At 41.6% G+C, this 20,328-nt stretch overlaps 1 protein-coding gene across 1 annotated transcript in view; it reads right to left on the reverse strand.

Moving 5' to 3' along the window:
• Window positions 1–20,328, reverse strand: part of ADAD1 (adenosine deaminase domain containing 1) — a 59,829-nt gene that overhangs the window by 18,733 nt on the left and 20,768 nt on the right. Inside the window, exons 4-7 of the mRNA XM_075200217.1 lie at window positions 16,043–16,195; window positions 11,073–11,180; window positions 5,174–5,299; window positions 4,668–4,794 (exon numbers count right to left, since the gene is read on the reverse strand). Coding sequence (XP_075056318.1) covers window positions 4,668–4,794; window positions 5,174–5,299; window positions 11,073–11,180; window positions 16,043–16,195 — 514 coding nt within the window. The remainder of the gene's footprint in view (window positions 1–4,667; window positions 4,795–5,173; window positions 5,300–11,072; window positions 11,181–16,042; window positions 16,196–20,328) is intronic.

Here is a 20,328-nt window from a genome sequence, read left to right on the forward strand (position 1 = left end):
TGTGGGGGGCAGCCACGGACTGGAAGTTCTCCACGGCTGCGGAACTCCGGACCGCGCGAATACAGGCCGATAATATCACCGCGCCCTTTCCCACCCAGCTGACCCATACGGCTGGCCCGTGTCAATCGTGGACTCCTTTCCACCATCAGGTTTGTTCCCGACACGGACCTTGACTACTTCCTCCAGCACCTGTGGACATCTGCACACATAGGCAGCGGGTCCTCTGACAAGAACTGCGGGCACCCGATGAACTTCCGGCGGCGCTACTGAAGAGGACTGTCGAGCAACTGAGGGGATCCCATCTTCGATGGAAACCGTGGGTTGCATGACTCTTAGTCCCGACGTCCCTCCTATACCCCTCCTGCATACGTTACAACTACCGCAGCAGATCAGAAGAGGGCTTTGCCCCCACATCCCCTCTAAGTTCATCTCACATTACTGTGCCCACGGGTCCCGGTAGGAACCTGTCATTTCCACACCGGATTCTCCCCCGGGACTCGTACTGCCAAACCCACATCACTTATCTGTCTGGCCTGAGAATCTTGCGGCCTCTCCCTGGAGCAGCTGGTCCCTGGACTATTCCTGACACTGAGGACCCTCTGCTGCATATTGGCTGTCTGTGCTGCACTGTTCAGCATTCACAGGCTCCACACGGCCTGCTGCCCTCTAGTGGTCAGTTGCTTACACTACTATATCTGTGTTCCTAAGCATACAAGGCCCACACTGATATCAGGTCCAGGCTCTCAGTCCTTCCTAATAAAGGCTACTTCGGGTTAATAACCCACTCATTCCGTATTTTACCTGCTACCGGACTCCAGGGCAGAAGTAACCTTGATTCACCCCAACCCGGATCTCCTGGTATGTTCAATGATTTAATAATCATGCTGACAGGGGAGGGAATCTCTTCTACACCGCTTTTCAATTCCAGATTCATACGAGTCCTCCCATCTACGTGGACCCGTTCTTTGTATTTTACTCTAATATCCTGCTTGGGTATACCGCACCTTCAACGATTCCTGCTTAAATCTCTATCTTTCCAACATGCCTAAGGAGAGTAAGAAATCTCATCCCAAAGGACTTCCTCAATATTTCTCGAAACAACCGACCTCAACCCCGCACCGCGCAAGGAGAGATTCTTCACACACTTCTGCTGATTCTGACTCAAACAAGGACGACGCATCCCTGATAACCAGACGGGACTTTCTAACGCTAATTAAAGAAATGAAATAGCTTAAGTCTTCTGTTCACTCAGAGGTGCAAACTGCCCTCCACTCGCTACGTGCGGAGATGACCTCAATCGGCGACCGCACCGATCAAGTTGAACGGAGACTAGAGACGGTGGTGTCCTCCCAGACACGAATGAAGGAGGATATTGTACACCTTCGCAGTTATCTGACATTTGTCCAGGAGCATCAGGAAGATATGGATAACCGGGCTAGGCGGAATAATCTACGCCTAAAGGGCATTCCGGAAACTGTTGAATCTGCACACCTGGACCAATATCTTAAGAAGGTTTTCTCCCAACTGGCCCCCGAGGAACACTTACTATTGGACAGAGCCTATAGTGCCCTGAATCCCAGGTCGACTGACCAAAACCAGCCTAGGGACGTCATTCTACATCTTCATTTCTATACTGCCAAGGAGATGATCCTACGTGGGGACAGAAAACAGACATCGGGAGTTGGCCCCAGTAACACAAGTTTTGAGAGATCATAATGTGTGATATCGGTGGGGCTTCCCCTTCCGTCTCTTCCTCTGGCATCAGGATCGTCAGGTCTCCACTCGCACACTCCCAGAGGTTCAGACTCTTCTCAACCATCTACTGCAGGCACTCAGTATACTAGCACCACAAAGCGAATGGTCTACGGTTCAGAGACCGTCCACGCCTCGCAAGACTTCTTCATAATCTAACTCTCTAACTGCCTTCAAGAGCTCCTCATTCAAAGTTGGTGCATCCGGGACAGGGCTAATAATAGTGGTCTCTGCTTGCTTACTGGCTACCCCTACTGGATGCTGCCCAAGAAGTTGAAGGTCTCCGGTTACTAGTTCTTCATGACGTACAAATGTTGTTTTACTTTCATTGTAATGTTTACATGCACTAGGTCAGGTGGTGTTTCTACTTTGTTTTTGCTCTCTCCTCCTACTTTCTGTCTCTCCCCTCTCTTATTGCAGGTTGGTCTTCACATTCGATGCCTCTCCAGTGCCATATCATATTGTCTACATAAACTCCTCTTGGAATGTCCCTCTCCTTTTCCCATCAGGCCTGTTTATTTTTTAATGTTTATACTTGTACCTACTTACATATGTGAAATTTGCCTGCTATCTCTGCCACTTCTGTCTGGATAATGTACTGCTATTATTGCATATGTTTTTACTGTGTGTTTCTATGCTACAGTTATGCCCAAACCCATCACCCCCTTACGGGTCAACTTGGAAGTTGATAATCACCTCCCCCCTCCCTGTCCGCTCTCTACTTGACGTTTCTCTGGTTGGTAACTGTCAGTCACCTCCTCAGAGAGCTTTCTTGCTCTCAGTTGGTCCCCGGGAACCGCTCCATCTGTCCCACCAGCACTTTGGACTGGTGTCTAGCGCCACACCTGACCTCTGCCCCCCCGACCCTCCTAACATTCCTACCATGTTTTCCCATTCTTGGTCGTCTTGTTCACCCACTCCTTCAGCAAGTCAGAATCTCATTTTACTATTCATATTTCCCTTTCCTGACTCTTCCCCCCAGACTTTCTCATGACCCCTCGCCTGATATCTTTTAACGTCAAAGGTCTCAACTCTCCCTAAAAATGGGGCAAACTTTATACCTCCCTACAGGCCCTTAAAGGTGACCTAATATTCCTTCAGGAAACCCATTTTATTAAACACTTTCACCTGGACCTCAGGTCCACACGATTCCCTCTCACCTACCGTGCCTGTGACTCTACACAGAAGAGACGCGTGGTGGCAATTATTTTCTCCCGTAACTTTGCTTTTGATCTCCTAGATACACATAGCGACAAAGAGGGTAGATCCTGCTGTATTTAAACAGATAGTCTCCGTAAGAGGGGAGCTCAACCTGTTGGTTTCCAAACGAGCGGCCAACAAGCTGAAATGGCTGAATCAGCATTTTTATGAAAAGGGCGATAAGGCGAATAAGCTCTTGGCCACTCGGCTGACTGGCGCTACTCAAAAAACCCACGAGCCGTGGAGTCAGGGGCTTCCCTGACCTCAAGGCTCATTACTGGGCGGCCCAGATTAGCTCAATGGTTTCCTCATTTGCGCCTCCTGTGTCTCACACGTGGGCAGACTTAGAAACGGCCTATCCGGCCTCTGGGGAATACATCCTGATACCACGAGGGCACTGATTAAATGTTTTCCAACCTTGGAATTTGCTGCTCGGACCAGGGAGACCTGTAAGCGCCATCTTTCTGCCTCTGTCAGCCCTCTTTCTAGCACAACCATGTGGCAATACCCGCCTTCCCTCTGGGTATGTCCCAATCGTTTTCTCGGAGATGGACCATAGCAGGTTTTCAATTTGCAGGAAACCTACTTGAGCAAGGAAGGCCCATGCCCTATGAAGTTCTCTGCTCTAGAGTTCCTGACTTTCATCCGCCTTTCTACCAATATCTGCAGGTTCGGCATTTTCTCCTGTCGGACAGCTCGCCCCCCTCGCCTCTCCATTTGAATCTCTCTGCCTCTCTTCCCCCTTGCGGAGGAGTATGATTTCTTCCTTGTATAACCTCCTACTGGAGAATATGTTGCCTTCTGGGAATGCACATGAGAGGGAATGGAAGACAGACCTGCACCCCCCTCGGAGAAGGACTGTTGGGAGACCATCAGAATGAATGTGGCCTCTAGTTCTATATCTACATTAATTTAAAAAAACGCATACAAAGTTTACTATAGGTGGTATCTTATACCCGATAGGCTCGCAAAGATGTATCAGTGTGCTTCTCCTGACTGCTGGAGAAACTGTGGTCATCGAGGCACGCTAGCACATATCTGGTGGTCATGTCCGGTCATTTCCTCCTTCTGGGATAGGGTTGCGGGTCTCCTCTCCTCCCTTCTCCAATGCCCTATTAGGAAGAATCTGTGGTCCTTCCTACTCTGCTACCCTATACAGGACGTTGATGCTCACTCAGCAAAATTAGCTTCACATGTTCTGGCAGCTGCTAGATGTCCGATAGCTAAATCATGGAAGCGGGCGGAGCACCCCTGCGTCCCTTCTCCAGGATCTTATGCCTGGTTTATCGCCAACATGGAAAAAAATACTTTGTTACTACAAGACAAAGAAGATAAATTCCATCAAATCTGGCTCTATTTCTAGGGTCCCGCACTTTTACTTCTTCCGAATAACCCCCCCATACAACATCGGGCCTATTGCTTCTTCAAACACCATAATACAGATTTAACAACATCCCCTTCTGTGGGAACTCAGGCTTCTTTTACCCCCCTTCATTGGACGACCATACCCTTCCCCCTCCCCTACACCCCTCAATATCCATAGCCTCACCCATCCACCCTTTGCTCATTACTAGCATGTTTTACTGCAATATATACTTTTACTATGGAAAGTGACATTGGTTGATACTTGTATTTTGAATGATTCATACAAGCTTTTCTTTTGTCATTTGTTTATATAATAAAATTTTGAGTTAAAATAAATAAGTAAATAATACCTTAGTAAAGACCGTCTTGCAGAAACTATAGCATGAGAGTCATGAAGAATTCGCCCATCATTCTGAGAGCTCTGTCCAAAGTTACACTCTCCTGTACCTATTGCAACCACTTCCCAATGTTGGCCATCTAAAAATGAATAAATCAGTTTGAAAAATAGTTGATTTTCCTTTACACTGTCAAGATCATCTAAAACGTACAGCACATTTTCAGTTGTTAACATTGATAAAAGTTGTCTGCAGTTTCAATACTGTTCAAGCGGAAACAAGATGGAACAGATAATGAATAAAATACAGATGATCTTGAACAAACTGACTATTTTTATGACCTGGTTAGTATATTACATTTACAGGTATAACCTAATGATTTTTTTCTGAATGAATCATGTAAAATAAGTACAGTATTTTAAAACAAACAGGAGTACAGTGGAGAGAAAAAAAGGTAGTCTCGTGAAGATAAACCAATCCTAAATGTTTTAAATCACTTATTTGATTCTGACTGTTCTTACCCTTTTCCATCACAAATGTAGCTAGAGAACTGCAGCAACTGTCATACTCTGAATATTTAGACAGCAGTTCAATAATCTTCTCCTTTATTATGCAACATATCTGTTCATGAACAAAAGAGCGTTTATCTGAAAAACAACATAGTGGATTAAAAGGTTTTGAGAAAATATTAAAGATAAAAAGGACAGGTAAAAACAAATAAGAATGATAATGGAACAATTATTCAATGAAATCCCTAAGTGACCAGAGGAATATTATTAATTGAGTAACAAGCCAAATATTAGAAACCTGTGTAAGGGAATTATAAACTTTTCTTGGAGGGGGAGGGCTGTGCTTTTCTATTCTCCAGGTATATAAATACATTTATTTTATTTTGATTGTATAGGGAAAAACAGCAGAAATAGGGGGAGTCGCTTAAAAAAAGAAGTCCACCTTCAGAGAATATTATATTCCCGGCATAGTTGTCTAATTTTGCTGCCCTTAGACATTTCGATAAATTTGTATCTACATCAGTGAAAGGCTTCCTGAATCTTCAATCAAAGAAAGAGACACATATCTGTAATAACATATGAGTGAGCATTAAAAACTAGTGTTAAAAGCTATAACAAACAAATCTGACAAGCAGGAAGGAACTGGGGGCTGCAGGTAAAGGGACGCATGTTGGTCTAGGGACACCTGCCCATCACTGATCTACACATATATGTTGTCATATCCAAGAGCAACCAACAATAAACAAATCTGCCTAGACAATAAAAAAAAAAAAAAAAAAAAAAAAAATCACTGAAATGTGCATTTTCCCTTTAATCACAATCCTGATGTTGATGTTAATGTTTTTTGAAATATTAGCACACAAGGTTATACAGTAAAACCATATAAGGGATCTAATCTAAAAATAATCTAATGTACAGGTACCCATTAGATAAAAACTTTTTAGAAATGTATCCAAGCTTTTCTAGTGGAACGTGGGTGCTGTCACTGTAATACAAAGGACAGTAGCTTGCAGTGAGGCAGATAAAAAGATTCACCACAACATCAACAATCTTAACAGATGTCATGTTATGTCAACTTTTACAAATCAAACCATATATGTTTCAGGGTCCTCTCACAAATTAGATGTATATATGTTTTTTACTTATCCTGCTACATAGGGTGTCATAGTACCCATATATGGACCTCCATATTTCGCAATTGTGAATGTTTTAAAACGCCTTTTGCAATTAGACATACCTGTATTTAAGAAAAGAGGATTTTGTACTCAATGTAAACTCTATTTCTCTGAATCCATTTAGAGGACACTGCTTAACTATGGGTATAGACGGTGCTCTGTAAGGAGTAAGATACTTTTCTACACTAAAACTTGTCTGGACTTACTCCTTCCCCTCTATGCCCCTCCACTGTTGTTTAACTAACAAAGTCCATAAAACAGGAGTAAAATAAAACAACATAAAACAGAGCGAAGATCAAAAGGGGTGGGAATGCAGTGTCCCCAAAATTGATTCAGAGAAATCCTCATTGCTCACATTCCTATTTGGGGTACACTGTTTAACCATGGGGACAATCCAAAGCTGCCCCTAGGATGAGTTCGCTCAAACACAGCGCTGCACAAAACTTTTCAGCTACAGCTGGAGTCTTTGGAAACAAAGACATTGAACCTTTAGTAAAAGTATGGACAGAGGACCAGGATGCTACCCGACAACTGTTCAACCAAGGGTCCATTCTGTGCCGCCCAGAAGGTGCTCACCGATCCAGTAGAGTGGGCTATAATATCATCTGGAACCAGAGTTCCTTCTAAGATTGTAGCTTAAACCCATCTTGCAAATGTATCATTGCCAGCCACCCTCTCTTATGCACATCATAAAGATACAAGGAAGCTATATGCTCTAAACAGGAATGAATATTTGTTTACATAAATCATCACGGCTCTAGCCACATCCATCAGATGGAGAGTCTTCACTTCTAGATACTAGATCATGACCCAGAGCAGGGATAAAATCTTGGTTTAGATTAAATGTGGACCCCATTTTGGACTTGAAAGTAGGCCTGGGGAGCAGAACAGATCGGTCATTAAGAAAAATAAAAGGTACCTCCCAGGTTAGGAAATTTAGATCAACAGATTCAAGAGGCTCGAATGACAGCTTCTGAACCACAAAACAGGATCAAGCTCAAGTCCCACAGAACGACTGGAGGAACATAAGGCAATTGGATTTAAAGAATCCAGTGAAGAAAGATCTGAACCTTGGAAATAGTGCCAACAATGGCATTTTTAAAGGCTAATTGCAATGCAATGTCTTGGCCATCCTGTAAGAACAAGTCAAATGAAATGAATTTTAACTCCCTTTATCTCACAACAGACTATGACCTTCTCAGCACCTTAACTCAAACATTAATTGCCTCAACAGCCAGAATAGGCCATGACAGAAGTGCTTATCTTAACAGGGTACGCCCTGGGTGGTTCTGCCACCATGCTTAAATGATCTTCTCAGTCAGACCTGTATCACCAGAATAAGTGGGACAACCTCTCAGCCACGAGGAAGTAAGGGAAGAAAGGTACACCAGTCGGTAAAGTCACCGGACCGCCAATGGATTCCATAAGGAATGCCTAGATCCATGGTTCTTGAGCAGTACCAAGCTACTTTGTGGTTCAGCTGAGAGGTCCTCATGTTGACCTCCAACAGACACAACTTTTCCACAATCTAGTTGAAAACCTCCGCATGAAGGGACCATTCTCCAGGATAAATGGCATGCAGACTCAAGTTGGTCTCCCAATTATCCCCCCTGGGACATAAAGAGCCATCCATCGCATATTCTTGGCTAGTCTCCTTCATAGCCAGAGGATTCCAGGTCTCCCCTTGGTGGTTTATTTACACCAGAGCCATGGCACTGGATTTGAATAGGTATCTCTTAGTAAGCACTGAGCCTGCCGCAGAGCATTTAGAGCTGCACTATGTTTGAGAATGTTTATAGTAAGTTTCGCCTCCTCCTCTTGGGACCACAGTCCCTGTAACTGAAGTTCCTGAGTCACCATTTGCCATCTGTGGTCAGAATAGTGCAGTCAAAGATGGAGAAGGAATGGCTTTTGCTGAGATTTTTTGTCTTCACCCAGCACAGAAAGGACTGATAAGTCTGTGGCAATAGTTTGTAAAACCGTGCTGCTAATTGAGGATTGGACCTTAACTACTTGGCTAGAACCTCATTCTGGAAAGTTGAGAGTGGAGAACAAGCAAACAGCACCGCTTTGAAACAAGATGCCATTCTCCTCATTAGCTTCATGCAATTGAGGATTGAGAGCTGTCTGAGAGATAACAGTTTTCATTTGTTTCTGTATGGCCAGAATCATCTCCTCCGTAAGAAGACTGACAGCTGGTGTAAGAGAAACATCATGTGACGAGATGGGAGAAGACTGGACTTTTGATAGTTTAACACCCAGCCATATCAAGCACAAATGGGTCAATAGAAAAGGGGCAGAGCTCACCATTATCAAAAGGTCATCCAGGTATGGTAAGACAATCGCCCCTTTTGACCTCAAGAGAGCCGACATGACTTTCATAATGTAACAAGGTTATCAGGAAGGGCGCCCTGAGATGATGGATACATATGTTAGCCTGGTTTAGCGCTGGCCAAACAGAGGCTAATTGATTCCGTTCTTCACCAAGAACTGCCGCAAGCCGAGATGAGCTTAGCAGCCGTGAACCCGCAGTTGGCAGCCCTCTGAAAAGCCACTACACAACACAGCAGAGATGGAGAAGGGGAAAACCAAAAGCAGGTCAGCAAGCCGAGGACTGGTACACAGTCAGTAGTGCAGTACAAAAATCAGGATCCGAGATAGTAACAAGCAAGAACTTGTAGAAAAGGAGTTAATAGGCTGAGAAGGAATTCAAGGGAGACGCACAGGAAAGCGCAGCTTCTGCAGCATAACAGGGAGTCAGACCCATGTGGAAACCTATTGCTCTGACACTGTTGTCAGAGAGAGCTTTATATATTCTGCAGATTTGAATATGCCGCCCCAATCATGATTCTGCGACTGCCTGAAACAGGAAGTGCTGACCTCTACACAGAGGCAGAGGAAATCTGCAGCACAGGAGTGTGGACAGGTAAGCTTTGTAACATGTAAATACCCTGGTGCTGTGTCAAGACCAAAGGGTAGTGCTCTGAACTGATAACGGGATTAATCCACTTCAAACGTGAGAAGGCTGTGATATCCCTACCAGATCAGGATAAGGGGATAAGCTATTATCTCAATGAAAGAAGAAAGTTACCGCACTCCATGGCAATTGGACAGACTCCATTCTAAATTTGCAAACCCCCATATGCAAGGTTAAAGACTTCTGGGTTCAGGATGGGCCACAAAGTCAAGCCCAGTTTTTGTATAAGGAATAGGTCTGAGTAATAACCCAAAGCCTCCTGCTCTTTCAGAACTAGGGCATTCACTACAGATGACAATAGGGACTGAATGTCCTGGATCTGTCTGTTAGATGGGGTGTGGAGTAGAACCACTTGTGGAGGCCCCAAGATGTAACCTGGTTTCATCATGATTACAACCCCCAAGTCCTAAGAACACCTGACCAACTGGTCCTGAAAGAACAAGACGAGCCCACCACGGATCTTTCTGGATGGGAAAGGATCCTGTCATGTGGACTGTTTTTCAGTGGACTTTGAAACAATTGGCCTGCCCAGGCAAGCCAGCTTACCCCTTTAGTGGCTGTCCCATGGGGCTAAGCACTGACCCCTCACAGACATTCCTCTCCCTTTCCCTAACAAATGAAAGGACCAGAATCTCTGGCCTTCTGGTTTAGGAGCATTAACGGAGAGAAAAGGACTCTTTCCTCCTGTGGCCTGAGACGAGACAGAGAGAGACTGAAGAACACAATCTGGGTCAGTAATCAATGTGAAATTAACAACCAAAAGTTCCGTGACGGAACAGAGTGTAAAGAAAAGTCAGTACTCAATAGCAGAAAACAAGAGAGAACAGTGCCCAACGGAGTGGCTAAATAGAGTACGTACACAATAACATAAAATAGATGAGAGTACAGTTAAAGGACAGCACACACTCAGACCACAGTCTTAATGAATACTGAATGGAAAAATATTTCCCACTTTCAGAGAAGCAGCCTAGAAGGGGGGTATAGCACAACAGAGTTGACCAGCCTACGTTATGCTTTCCTCAGCAAAAGTCTTTTTCTGGGGGAGGTGTTACTATTATGGCACCTGCACCTGCCCTTGTGAGTCCAGTCCAACCATGGTGCCGTCTCCAGAGACAGTTTCCCTTTCCATAAGACCCTAGTGTGGGGTGCTGCTGGCACAAATACTCAAAAATGTTGACACTGTTACACACTGGGTGTGGACCGTTAGATATGTATCAGACACTTCATACACACAATTTAGTACAGCCCGTTTAAGACGCTACTAGTTTTCTCCTACCATTTGGCCATGGATTCTATTTTTTGGAGAAACAGATCTTATTTGATCACACAATTAAGTAAAACAAAAGATAGTAGGAAATCGCACATTCACTCTCCTAACAAAATAGGAATATTTATTATAGGTTATGTCCACTCATAAGTTATTACAGAGTTAAGAAATGGACATCATTCAACTCTATTACTGCTAGTGGGGGTGAAAATTAAGAATTGCAACAATGTCTCTCTTTCACAAACATGTCTATGTTTTTTATTGGTATTTTAGCTGTACTAAAGTCACACATAATAATTGTAGGCGAATCTAAATTGTGATCTGGAAGCGATAAAAAAAAAGTTTTACATCCTTGTTAGGCTGTGTAGCTCCACACGTTAATTTGGTATAAATTAGTAAACAATATCGCTATGGGTTTAATACTTTTACAATCATTGCATCTGGCTTAGCAACAAAAAAAAAAAAAAATTAAAATAAAAAAAAAAAACTTACCAACTCGTGTTCTTGAACGACTTGAAGGTTCTGTCGAGACTTTTGGTTCCACAGGTAACAAGGGGGGTCCTCCAGTAAGACACATGTTTTTACTTACTGAAGGTTGAACTACAATTACACAAACAAGAACAATAATAAAGGACTGTATACACAAATGACAAAAAGCTCATTGGGTCTATATTAATAGTGGTTTAGTAAAAGTATATTAATTGTAATAATGAACTGTTTTATACTAATGTGAGCATGTGGAGTTTGTCTCTAAACATTAATAAAATTATAGGGGTAGACCAACAGCGCAAAAAATACATAACATTTACAACCTCCTCTTACCTCGAAATCAAAAGGTCTGTACTGAGACATGGCAAAAGCTCAACTTGGGTTTCCAAGATGAGCTGGGCTCCACCCTACTTAACTGTGATAGAACATAAAATCCTACACATGTACACTAATACCTTAAGCCATTTGCAATTTTTCTACAATACAAGCGCTGAGACACACTTTATGCGGAGAGGGACCACTCAGATGACAGCAAAAAGGAATTTACAAAAGAAAAATGAGGGCTAAAAAAAAGCTTTTTAGTTTTATATTAATCTTGCAAAAAAGTTGTGTTTAGATCCAAGAGATACTCTCACAATCATGGAAAGCATTGGTCCAGACATATGCAAGATGAGAGAGCACAGTCTATTTATGAAATCACCTTGACCAACTCCTCTACTGCATCCATTCAATGTAAAGCTATTAAATGAGAAATGCTGAAAGATTTCTAAGAGCGGTATTTCAACAAAGATGAATATACACTGGTAGCGTGCGCATAATATATTATTCTTGTTTAGATATGGTATGACTGCTTGTGTGTAATATTAAAAACAAAACCACTTTCTACATTATCCATTATACAATGTGAAAAAAAATATGACAATACACTGAATAAGTGCTGCAATTATTTCAAATATTCACTAGCTAAATATTTTCATATTGTATGCAAATAAAACAGCCGAAGTTGAATTTTTATAGATAAAAATATTGACGCACCTGTGAAAAAGGGCGATGTCCAGTAACAGCACATACACTTTATGCTGTCAAAATGTGAAATAGGAAACTTATGTTTATGGTTAATCTTGTTTCCTTTAAGGTTCCATGGCAGCCCCTTAACTCCTTAGTCAGTTGAGGAGAGTCAGTAAAAGAAAAACGCATCTAAGAGTATATATAGTGTGACTCCTTTTTCCCCACAGGTGTCTGAGTAACTTCCCAAGCTTCCCCTGAACAATATAAAAGACAACACAGTTCAGAAAATCGGTACTGCCGTGGAGTCTTCAAGGAAACAAAATTAACGGTAAACATAAGTGTTCTATTTCCTCTGTGGACTCCATGGCATCCCTTACAATGTAGTGTAAAACCAAACCGCTGCTCTGCAGAGATCATCCACTGATGCCTGAGCCCGGCTTGTCCAAAAGGTCACCATGGCCTTTAGGATTCCAGCACAATCTTGTCTTACTCCTGGAAGGACAAAAGCGGTTTGCTTTGTACTTGAACAACCACCTCTCCTCCATTGACCTCATCAATGAGAAGCCATCCAGCTTTGGGTTTTAAAACGGTCCCTGACACAGAAGATCTGATCACAGTGGTAGAGCAATGCTCTTTTTTCCCCATGCTATTGCAAACCATGGCCGGCGCGGCCAAAATGAAAGGACTGCTATTACCTCTACTGTTTCTCTCCTAATCTTCTGAAAAGTGAGTGCACCAAGACAATATGAAGGGACCACATAGTTACCGCAGATGAAAGTTCCAAGGGCTCCTCAGAGCATATACTCCTTCTGCTCTGGAGTTTCTGCAACAGGAATAGGATCAATCTAACTTGGCGTTCTGTCATGTTGCTATCAAATCTATTTGGGAAGGTCCAAACTTGTCGACCAATAGTTGAAACACTTCTTCATGCCATGCCCATTCTCCTGAGTGCATCTGATAACGACTCAAATAATCCGCCACTCTGTAATCACTGCCTGTTAAAAGGTATATTACTAATTCTTGCATCATGGACCTGCTCCTTGTGCCTTCTTGGCGGCTTATGAACGCAAATCCTGTGCAGCTGTTGGAAAAGATGCTTGTGTGCTTGCGATATAAAAAAAAGAGGCTGAAAGCGTTTAATCACGTGCCACACTGCTCTCATTTCCAATGTTTGAATGTATCCTCCATTTGCACTGAAGGCATGTGCCCTGCGCAAATTCTGTATTAGAAGCATCCAGGGCCTCTGTAGCAACAATCTGTTGTTAGCCCTGTCTGTTCTGGTTCTGAATATGGCATCTCCTGGAACTTCCAGTATTTGGATTTGCCACCAGTGGAGTGACTTTTTGATATTTTTGGTGACCCTGACACTCTTTGGACTTTGGTCCCACCGATTCAGGAGATCCAAATGAAGATTTCTCATATGCTACCTTGTCATGGAAGGTTGTTGATGGTGAAGGAGAACATTCATAAAAGTCAAAAACTGACCCTTTTCGAAGACTGGTGCTTGTGCCAGACATTGAATTTTGAACAGTCCCCCAACTGACAGCAACACATTGTCTCTTCTTGTATCTATCTGTGCTCCCAAGAATTGCAGCCGTTAGGAAATCACACTGACTTTTTTTTTGTATTTATGATCCAACCATGTTACAGTAGGAAAGATATTACCTTGATGGACCTGGCTTGGGTGATGTACTTTGATCTCCCAGTCACCAGAATATCATTCTAGCTAGTGCCAGCGTGCAATTCCTTGCTTTCTGAGGGCTGCCATAGGTACCACTATTAAAATGAAAATGGTACCCCAGAATGAAAAGCCTGAGGAAACTATGATGCTGCGCTGCCACCCGAGAAAGGCATCCTGTAAGTCTGTGGATGAAGGGGAGTTTACGGATTCCTCATGGAATTGTTGTTTCATCACAGAGTCTGTTTAGGTTGAGAACAGTTTGAAAATCTCAGGAACGTCTGTACTATAAAGAGTTTGGAGTAAAAACTTGTGGTGACCTGCTTTTCCATCATTATCTGTAAATGGCTAAACAATGCTTCATAAGTTAGGCTTATGAAAATATTGCTTCTGGGTACTTAAAATTCCATTTTGTATCCCATGTCAATAAAATCCCATATTCATATTGTGGGTAGCATTGGGGCTAAGTGGTTATAATTTCTGCCTCACAGCACTGGGGTCATGAGTTCAATTCCCGACCATGGCCTTATCTGTGTGGAGTTTGTATGTTCTCCCTGTGCTTGCGTGGGTTTTTTCTGGGTGCTCCGGTTTCCTCCCACACTCCGAAAAACATACTAGTAGGTTAACTGGCTGCTATCCTGTGTGTGTGTGTGTGTCTTAGGGAATTTAGACTGTAAGCCCCAATGGGGCAGGGACTGATGTGAATGAGTTCTCTGTACAGCGCTGGGGAATCAGTGTCGATATATAAATAAAAGGTGATGATGATGATATTCAGCAATCTAGAGTGTTGAGTTTCCAAATCTCTGCATAATTTCAGATCCTGCTATCCACTAGACTCACAGAAGGTTGTTCCAACTCTAAGTCATTGCAAATTTTTCAGTCGCCTTCATTCTTTACCCATGGAGAGGCAAAAGGACTATTGAGAAAAATTATCCCCCACCCCCCACACACTGTCTAGGATACTATCAGCAGGGATGATAACTTTAAGCACTTCCTTAAAATGCTGCCTGTAGGAAGATGCAGAAAAAGACATTCTAAGATCGTGTGGGATGGGATTTACCTCCTGTGATTTTCTGAACCATAGTTGATCTAATCGCAAAAAAGTTAAGTACATTTAAAGGAAAGAGTTGCCAGACAATTCTTGTACTGCGTATCAGTCAACGAAACGAGAAAGGGGTGTTCTAGCTATCACTGTCAAAGCCACACTTCTGGCGGAAAGTGCAATTAAAAATGCCACACAGACAAAATTAACTCCTTTCTACATGATGCCAATATTTCTGAGAAAACAATATTTATTACTTCTATATCTTAGACGTCCTTACGCAGAGTCTTAGTCCAAATTTTAAGTTCTCTAGAAACTGAGGCTATTGCACCTTCAGTCTTAAATGCAGTTCCTGAGGAAGCATGATGTTTCTTAAAAAAATGTGTCCACTTCCTATCATTTGATCTTTCAATTGGCCCTCAACCTTCATTGAAACAGTAGCCCTAGCTGAACTATTAGCTACATCAGCATCAACCTTAGGCACTGAATCCCTCTTTGCAGCTTGGCTATCCTGGAAAGTGTACATACGATCAAGTATTTTTGGATTGGATTGAGGTCTATCCAATGGTTTCCATTCATTATTGGTCAAATCTTAAACCATGTGTGTGCCACAGAGACTCTGCACTTCTGCTGCTGTTCCTCAAAAAATGAATATTGTAATGAAACCTGTGCTGGGATGTTTGATAACCCCATTGCCTTGTTAAGGCCACTGTCTTGTTAATGTGTTTAAGTAGCACGTCTATTACTTCTAGATTAAAGGATCTGGTATCTTGCTTGATCTCCCTTTCTTCACTATTAGATGAAAACTCGATTTCCCCAAATGAATCTAAACATCTTGGAGTAGAGCCCTCCTAGATCATCTAGATCCTCATATTTGTAACCTGCCTCTCTGTACCCTTAGTGTGCATACAAATTTACCTTGGTCACAAAATATTTTATCATACAGACCACCGATTCATGTACTGGATTTACTTCAGATTGTGGAATAAGGAATGTGAATACACACTACACTCCATGGTGGAGGACAAGTTCTATAAACCCATCCATGCACTGCCAGGGTGAGGAGAGGGAAACATCCAGTGCCAACTAGCTCCAGGAAGGTCACAGTGGTTCATGTTATTCATAACATAAAGGAGCAGTGATGTACCCCTTTTTAAAAAAATTAATAAATCCAAAACACTGTGTACTTTATATTAGATAATTAAAAGTAAATAGGTAATAAAAGTAGTGACAGACAATTCTTACCTTGTGATTCAGATTCCTCATATTGAAGAAGTTCATCCAGTGCCAATTTCGATGCATTTGCTTTTGCTTCTTTTTTGTTCTGTCCCATTCCAGTTTTGTATTCAATTCCATCAACGATGGCACAAAAAGCAAAATATGCACCGAAAACATTTCCTAAAGACACAAAAATAAAGAAAACATTAATGGCCATGTTACCACTGAAGCAATACAACAAGCATCAAAACTATCCTGCACTGGGTCTAAGTAACTAAATAAAGATTGAACTTTAAACATTCACTTTCTAAATGTACTTACTTAGTCTCCTGTTGAACATTGTAATACACTTAGCACATAATTATAGCTGCTATTGCTATATGGAACATCGCAAAGTTAAAAAGTGGGCACCTCCTTGTGCTTTTCTTGTTACCATTAAGTTTAGTTTCAATTTAATTAGCACCTGGTGAAAATAGAGACACCTGAAGCAGTTTCATTAGTGATCATAATATGCTAAAATACCAAGAGAGAGACTTCTACAGGACTCCTTTATTAGGAGAGAACTCCATGGAGTTCTCCTTTAATGTATGCAAACTGCAGAGTCATAGGTTGCTACCTTCTAGAAACAGGTGGCCAAGAACAGTTTGAAAAAGTTATTATCAGCAAGTACTGGAATCAGATTTAAAGTACACCTATCACTGAAAATGTAACCAAATGCTGCACCAACATAAAATAACACCACATGTGGCGATTATTTAATTGTCCCTAGCATAATCTATTAAGGAACTAAATGACAATGGCATCCATGATATGCTGTTTCAACAGGTAAATTGACAGATAACAGATAAATGAGAAGTAGAATAGTACCTAATAGAATCCTTAGACCCTTAAGTGATTCTGTGTTGACTTTTTGGATCAAGGCATATGAATTAAAAGATTATAATATTTGGTAGCCAAGGGTGGAAATTCAGGTAATCCTCTCCCAGGAAAGAACACTCCGTATTGAACTATTTTAAAGCCAAGGATTAATATGCCAGGACAAACTTGAACATCTTGGTAGTATTTACAAAATATGGGTAAGCACCGGTCTCCATGAGAGCACAGGTTTCAACAGAAATTGATCTCCTCTGTCTAGGTTTCTTGCCCATCTATACGAAACATATTATATTAGGATTGCAAAAAATTAAGCGTTTGGACAGGGAGTATAACGGGTAAAGTCGATCAGATATGGCAGGGCAATATATTTATTGCAATGGCATTTATTCTACCAAAGCACAAGGTGCATAGTGAATCCCAAGTTGCTAGATCATGCTGGATATTTTTAATTTATGGATTAACATTGGTTTAAAGTAAGTGATAGCCCTTTATAATTGAATAGCGGGTGGTGACCAGATGAATTAATTTTTTTTGTATGGCTAGAGAAAGCCTCCATTTTACAGAGTTGCTTATTTTGTACCCCGAGAGCCTCCCTTAAGTTCATGGAACATGGTGGTTGTTAGTAGTACAGTACATTATCAGCAAATGAATAAAATGATTACTAATGGGTTGCTACTCATACCCCCACTATTTCAGAGGTAATCTGATTAAGGCCAATAGAAATGTGATGCACATTGCAAAATTTAATGGGCATAAAGGGCATCCCTAGTGCAATTTTCCAACTTGAACAAATCTGAACTTAATCCAACAGACAACCAAAGGTCAAGGGTAAATATAGTGCTTGTGAATTCTCCTTTAGGACCATATGCCCTAAATCTCTGTCGCATGAAAGGACAAAATCTTATCAAATGCCTTGTCTGAATCCAAAGCTAGCATAACACGGGGCAATTCTTGTTTATGTGATGAGCAAGATTCATAGTTCGAATGTCATTAGAGGAGTGTCACAATGGGATAAATCCTACATGATCTTGTTAAATTGTACCAGGCAGGAGAAGGTTGAGTCTATTAGTTAGCACTTTAGCAAACAGTTTAAAGTGTGTGTTGAAGAATGAAAGTGGTCTATAATTAGAGCAGTCAAAAGGGTCCTTATTAGGATTTAGAATTTGTATAAGGAGTGAATTGATCTGTACGAATTGGGTGTTAGAATTCATGGGAACGTTTTTTTATTGAAAAGAGGAACTTAAGGAACAGTTAAAAAAAAAAAACCCACTTCCTTAAGTTCCTCTTCTGCAATATTCAGATTCATTTTGTGTATGGCTGCTGAATTCAGTCTAGGGAGGCCACAAGAGGCCAAATGCTGTTGGATGTTCAGCATTACTTCCTTATCACTTGGCAGACATCCATGAATATCATACAAAGATGCATAAAAGTCTTAATGGATGTTAAAACTTAGATTGGGAATTGTGCCTCTGGGAGGTTCTTTTCGCTCCTATTTCAATGGGTAGAAAAGTGCCTGGCTTATTACTTCAGTCATAGAATTTTTTTTATTTAAACATCAGCAGCTCCATTGCGTTTTATCAGCTAAAAAGAGCAGAGTTCCACTACTTTACTCTAGTTTATTATAAACTTTTTCAATTCATCATCATTTATTTAAATAGCGCCACTGATTCCGCAGCGCTGCACAGAGAATTCATTCACATCAGTCCCTGCCCCATTGGAGCTTACAGTCTAAATTCCCTAACATACACACACAGACAGATAGAGAGAGAGAGAAAGACTAGGGTCAATTTTGATAGCAGCCAATTAACCTACTAGTATGTTTTTTGGAGTGTGGGAGGAAACCAGAGCACCCGGAGGAAACCCACGCAAACACGGGGAAAACATACAAACTCCACACAGATAAGGCCATGGTCGGGAATTGAACTCATGACCCCAGTACAGTGAGGCAGAAGTGCTAACCACTTAGCCCCAGTGCTGCCCAATTGTGTTAATTTTTGTTATTGTTCTAAAACTAAGATTTGAAACAATTCAATGTTCAATAAATCGTCAAGAAATCAATTATTTAGTCTTAACAACCACTGTTTCTTTGCGACAAATCCATCCTTTTGAACAAATCAGCACATAATCCACTTTGTGCTTACCAAATTAAGACTCATTAGCAAGCCTACTGCTTCCTCTTAAAAGATATCCAAATCCTCATGGGCTTTGCAGAATCTGTGAACATAATAAAAGGGGGCATTCCACAGTATAAAAATAGGACTTTTGCACTTACATTAATACATTTCTTTGATTCCACCTAGGGGACACTGCTGCTTTGGGGTATAGGAGTATGAAGTATGCATGAATAGACACTTAGTTTTAAATATTGAAAATTGTCAGCTTGAACGCCTCCCCCTTCTATAACCTCTGTACGAACAGACACCCAGGTTTTTTATTTATAATCTAACAAAGCCCATTAAAAAGCTCATAACAATTAAAACAGCCATCTAACGCAAAAACCCTACTTCAACATTAAAACAGTGCACAAACAAAGCAGTTGCAATTGCCACTTGATGGAATCAGATAAATGGATTTAACATCTATAGTGGGGGAAGAGTCCTAATTTTGGCAAGTTCCAACAGTACCCCTAGGGAGGGTACTCTCAACTAATGCCTAGTCAAATACCTTTTTTTTTCCCAGAGCTTGCCTGTTTAAAATCAAAAACAATGAATGTGTAAAATTCAGTTAAAGTATGGTTGGATGACCGAGTTGCTGCCCAATAACTGCTCGGTCGAGGTCCCATGCCGCGCCACCCAAGTAACACTTTCCGATCTTGTAGAATGAGCTGTGACGTTTTCATAAACTGGTTTTACTGCAAAAACATAAGCCTGAATCCACCTGGACAAAGGTTTAGATGGCATATATCCTCAAGGCTCTGAACACATCTAACAATTACAGGAACTCTTCGCTTTCTGAGAATAAACTCTTGTCAAAAAGTAGGAATAATAATCTCCTGCTTTAGGTGAAATGTAGAAACCACCTTGGGCTGGAAAGATGGTTTCGTGCATAGTACAGCTTTGTCATTATGAAAAAAAAAAGGAAAGGCAAACTGCACAATAAGGCAGCCAATTCTGATATCCTTCTTATGGACACAATGGCCAAAAGGAAAACAACTTTCTAAGTAAGGAACTGGATCTCAACGGTTTTCTGCAACGTTGAAGAAACCAAATTAAGATCTCAAGGAGCAATAATAGGTAGAACATAAGGTGGCTGGATATGTAGAACACCCTGAAGAAAAGTCTGAATTGCAGGGAATTTTAGCTAACTTCTTCACAAAGAAGACTGACCGATTGAAAAACTGGACCTTTAAGGAAGACAGTCTCAGACCACCCTCAAAACCAACTTGTAAGAATGACCAAAGCCACGCCAAATTAAAAGATGAAGTATGTACTACTTTC

Source organism: Mixophyes fleayi, chromosome 1, assembly GCF_038048845.1.
Source record: "Mixophyes fleayi isolate aMixFle1 chromosome 1, aMixFle1.hap1, whole genome shotgun sequence".
NCBI lineage: Eukaryota > Metazoa > Chordata > Amphibia > Anura > Limnodynastidae > Mixophyes > Mixophyes fleayi.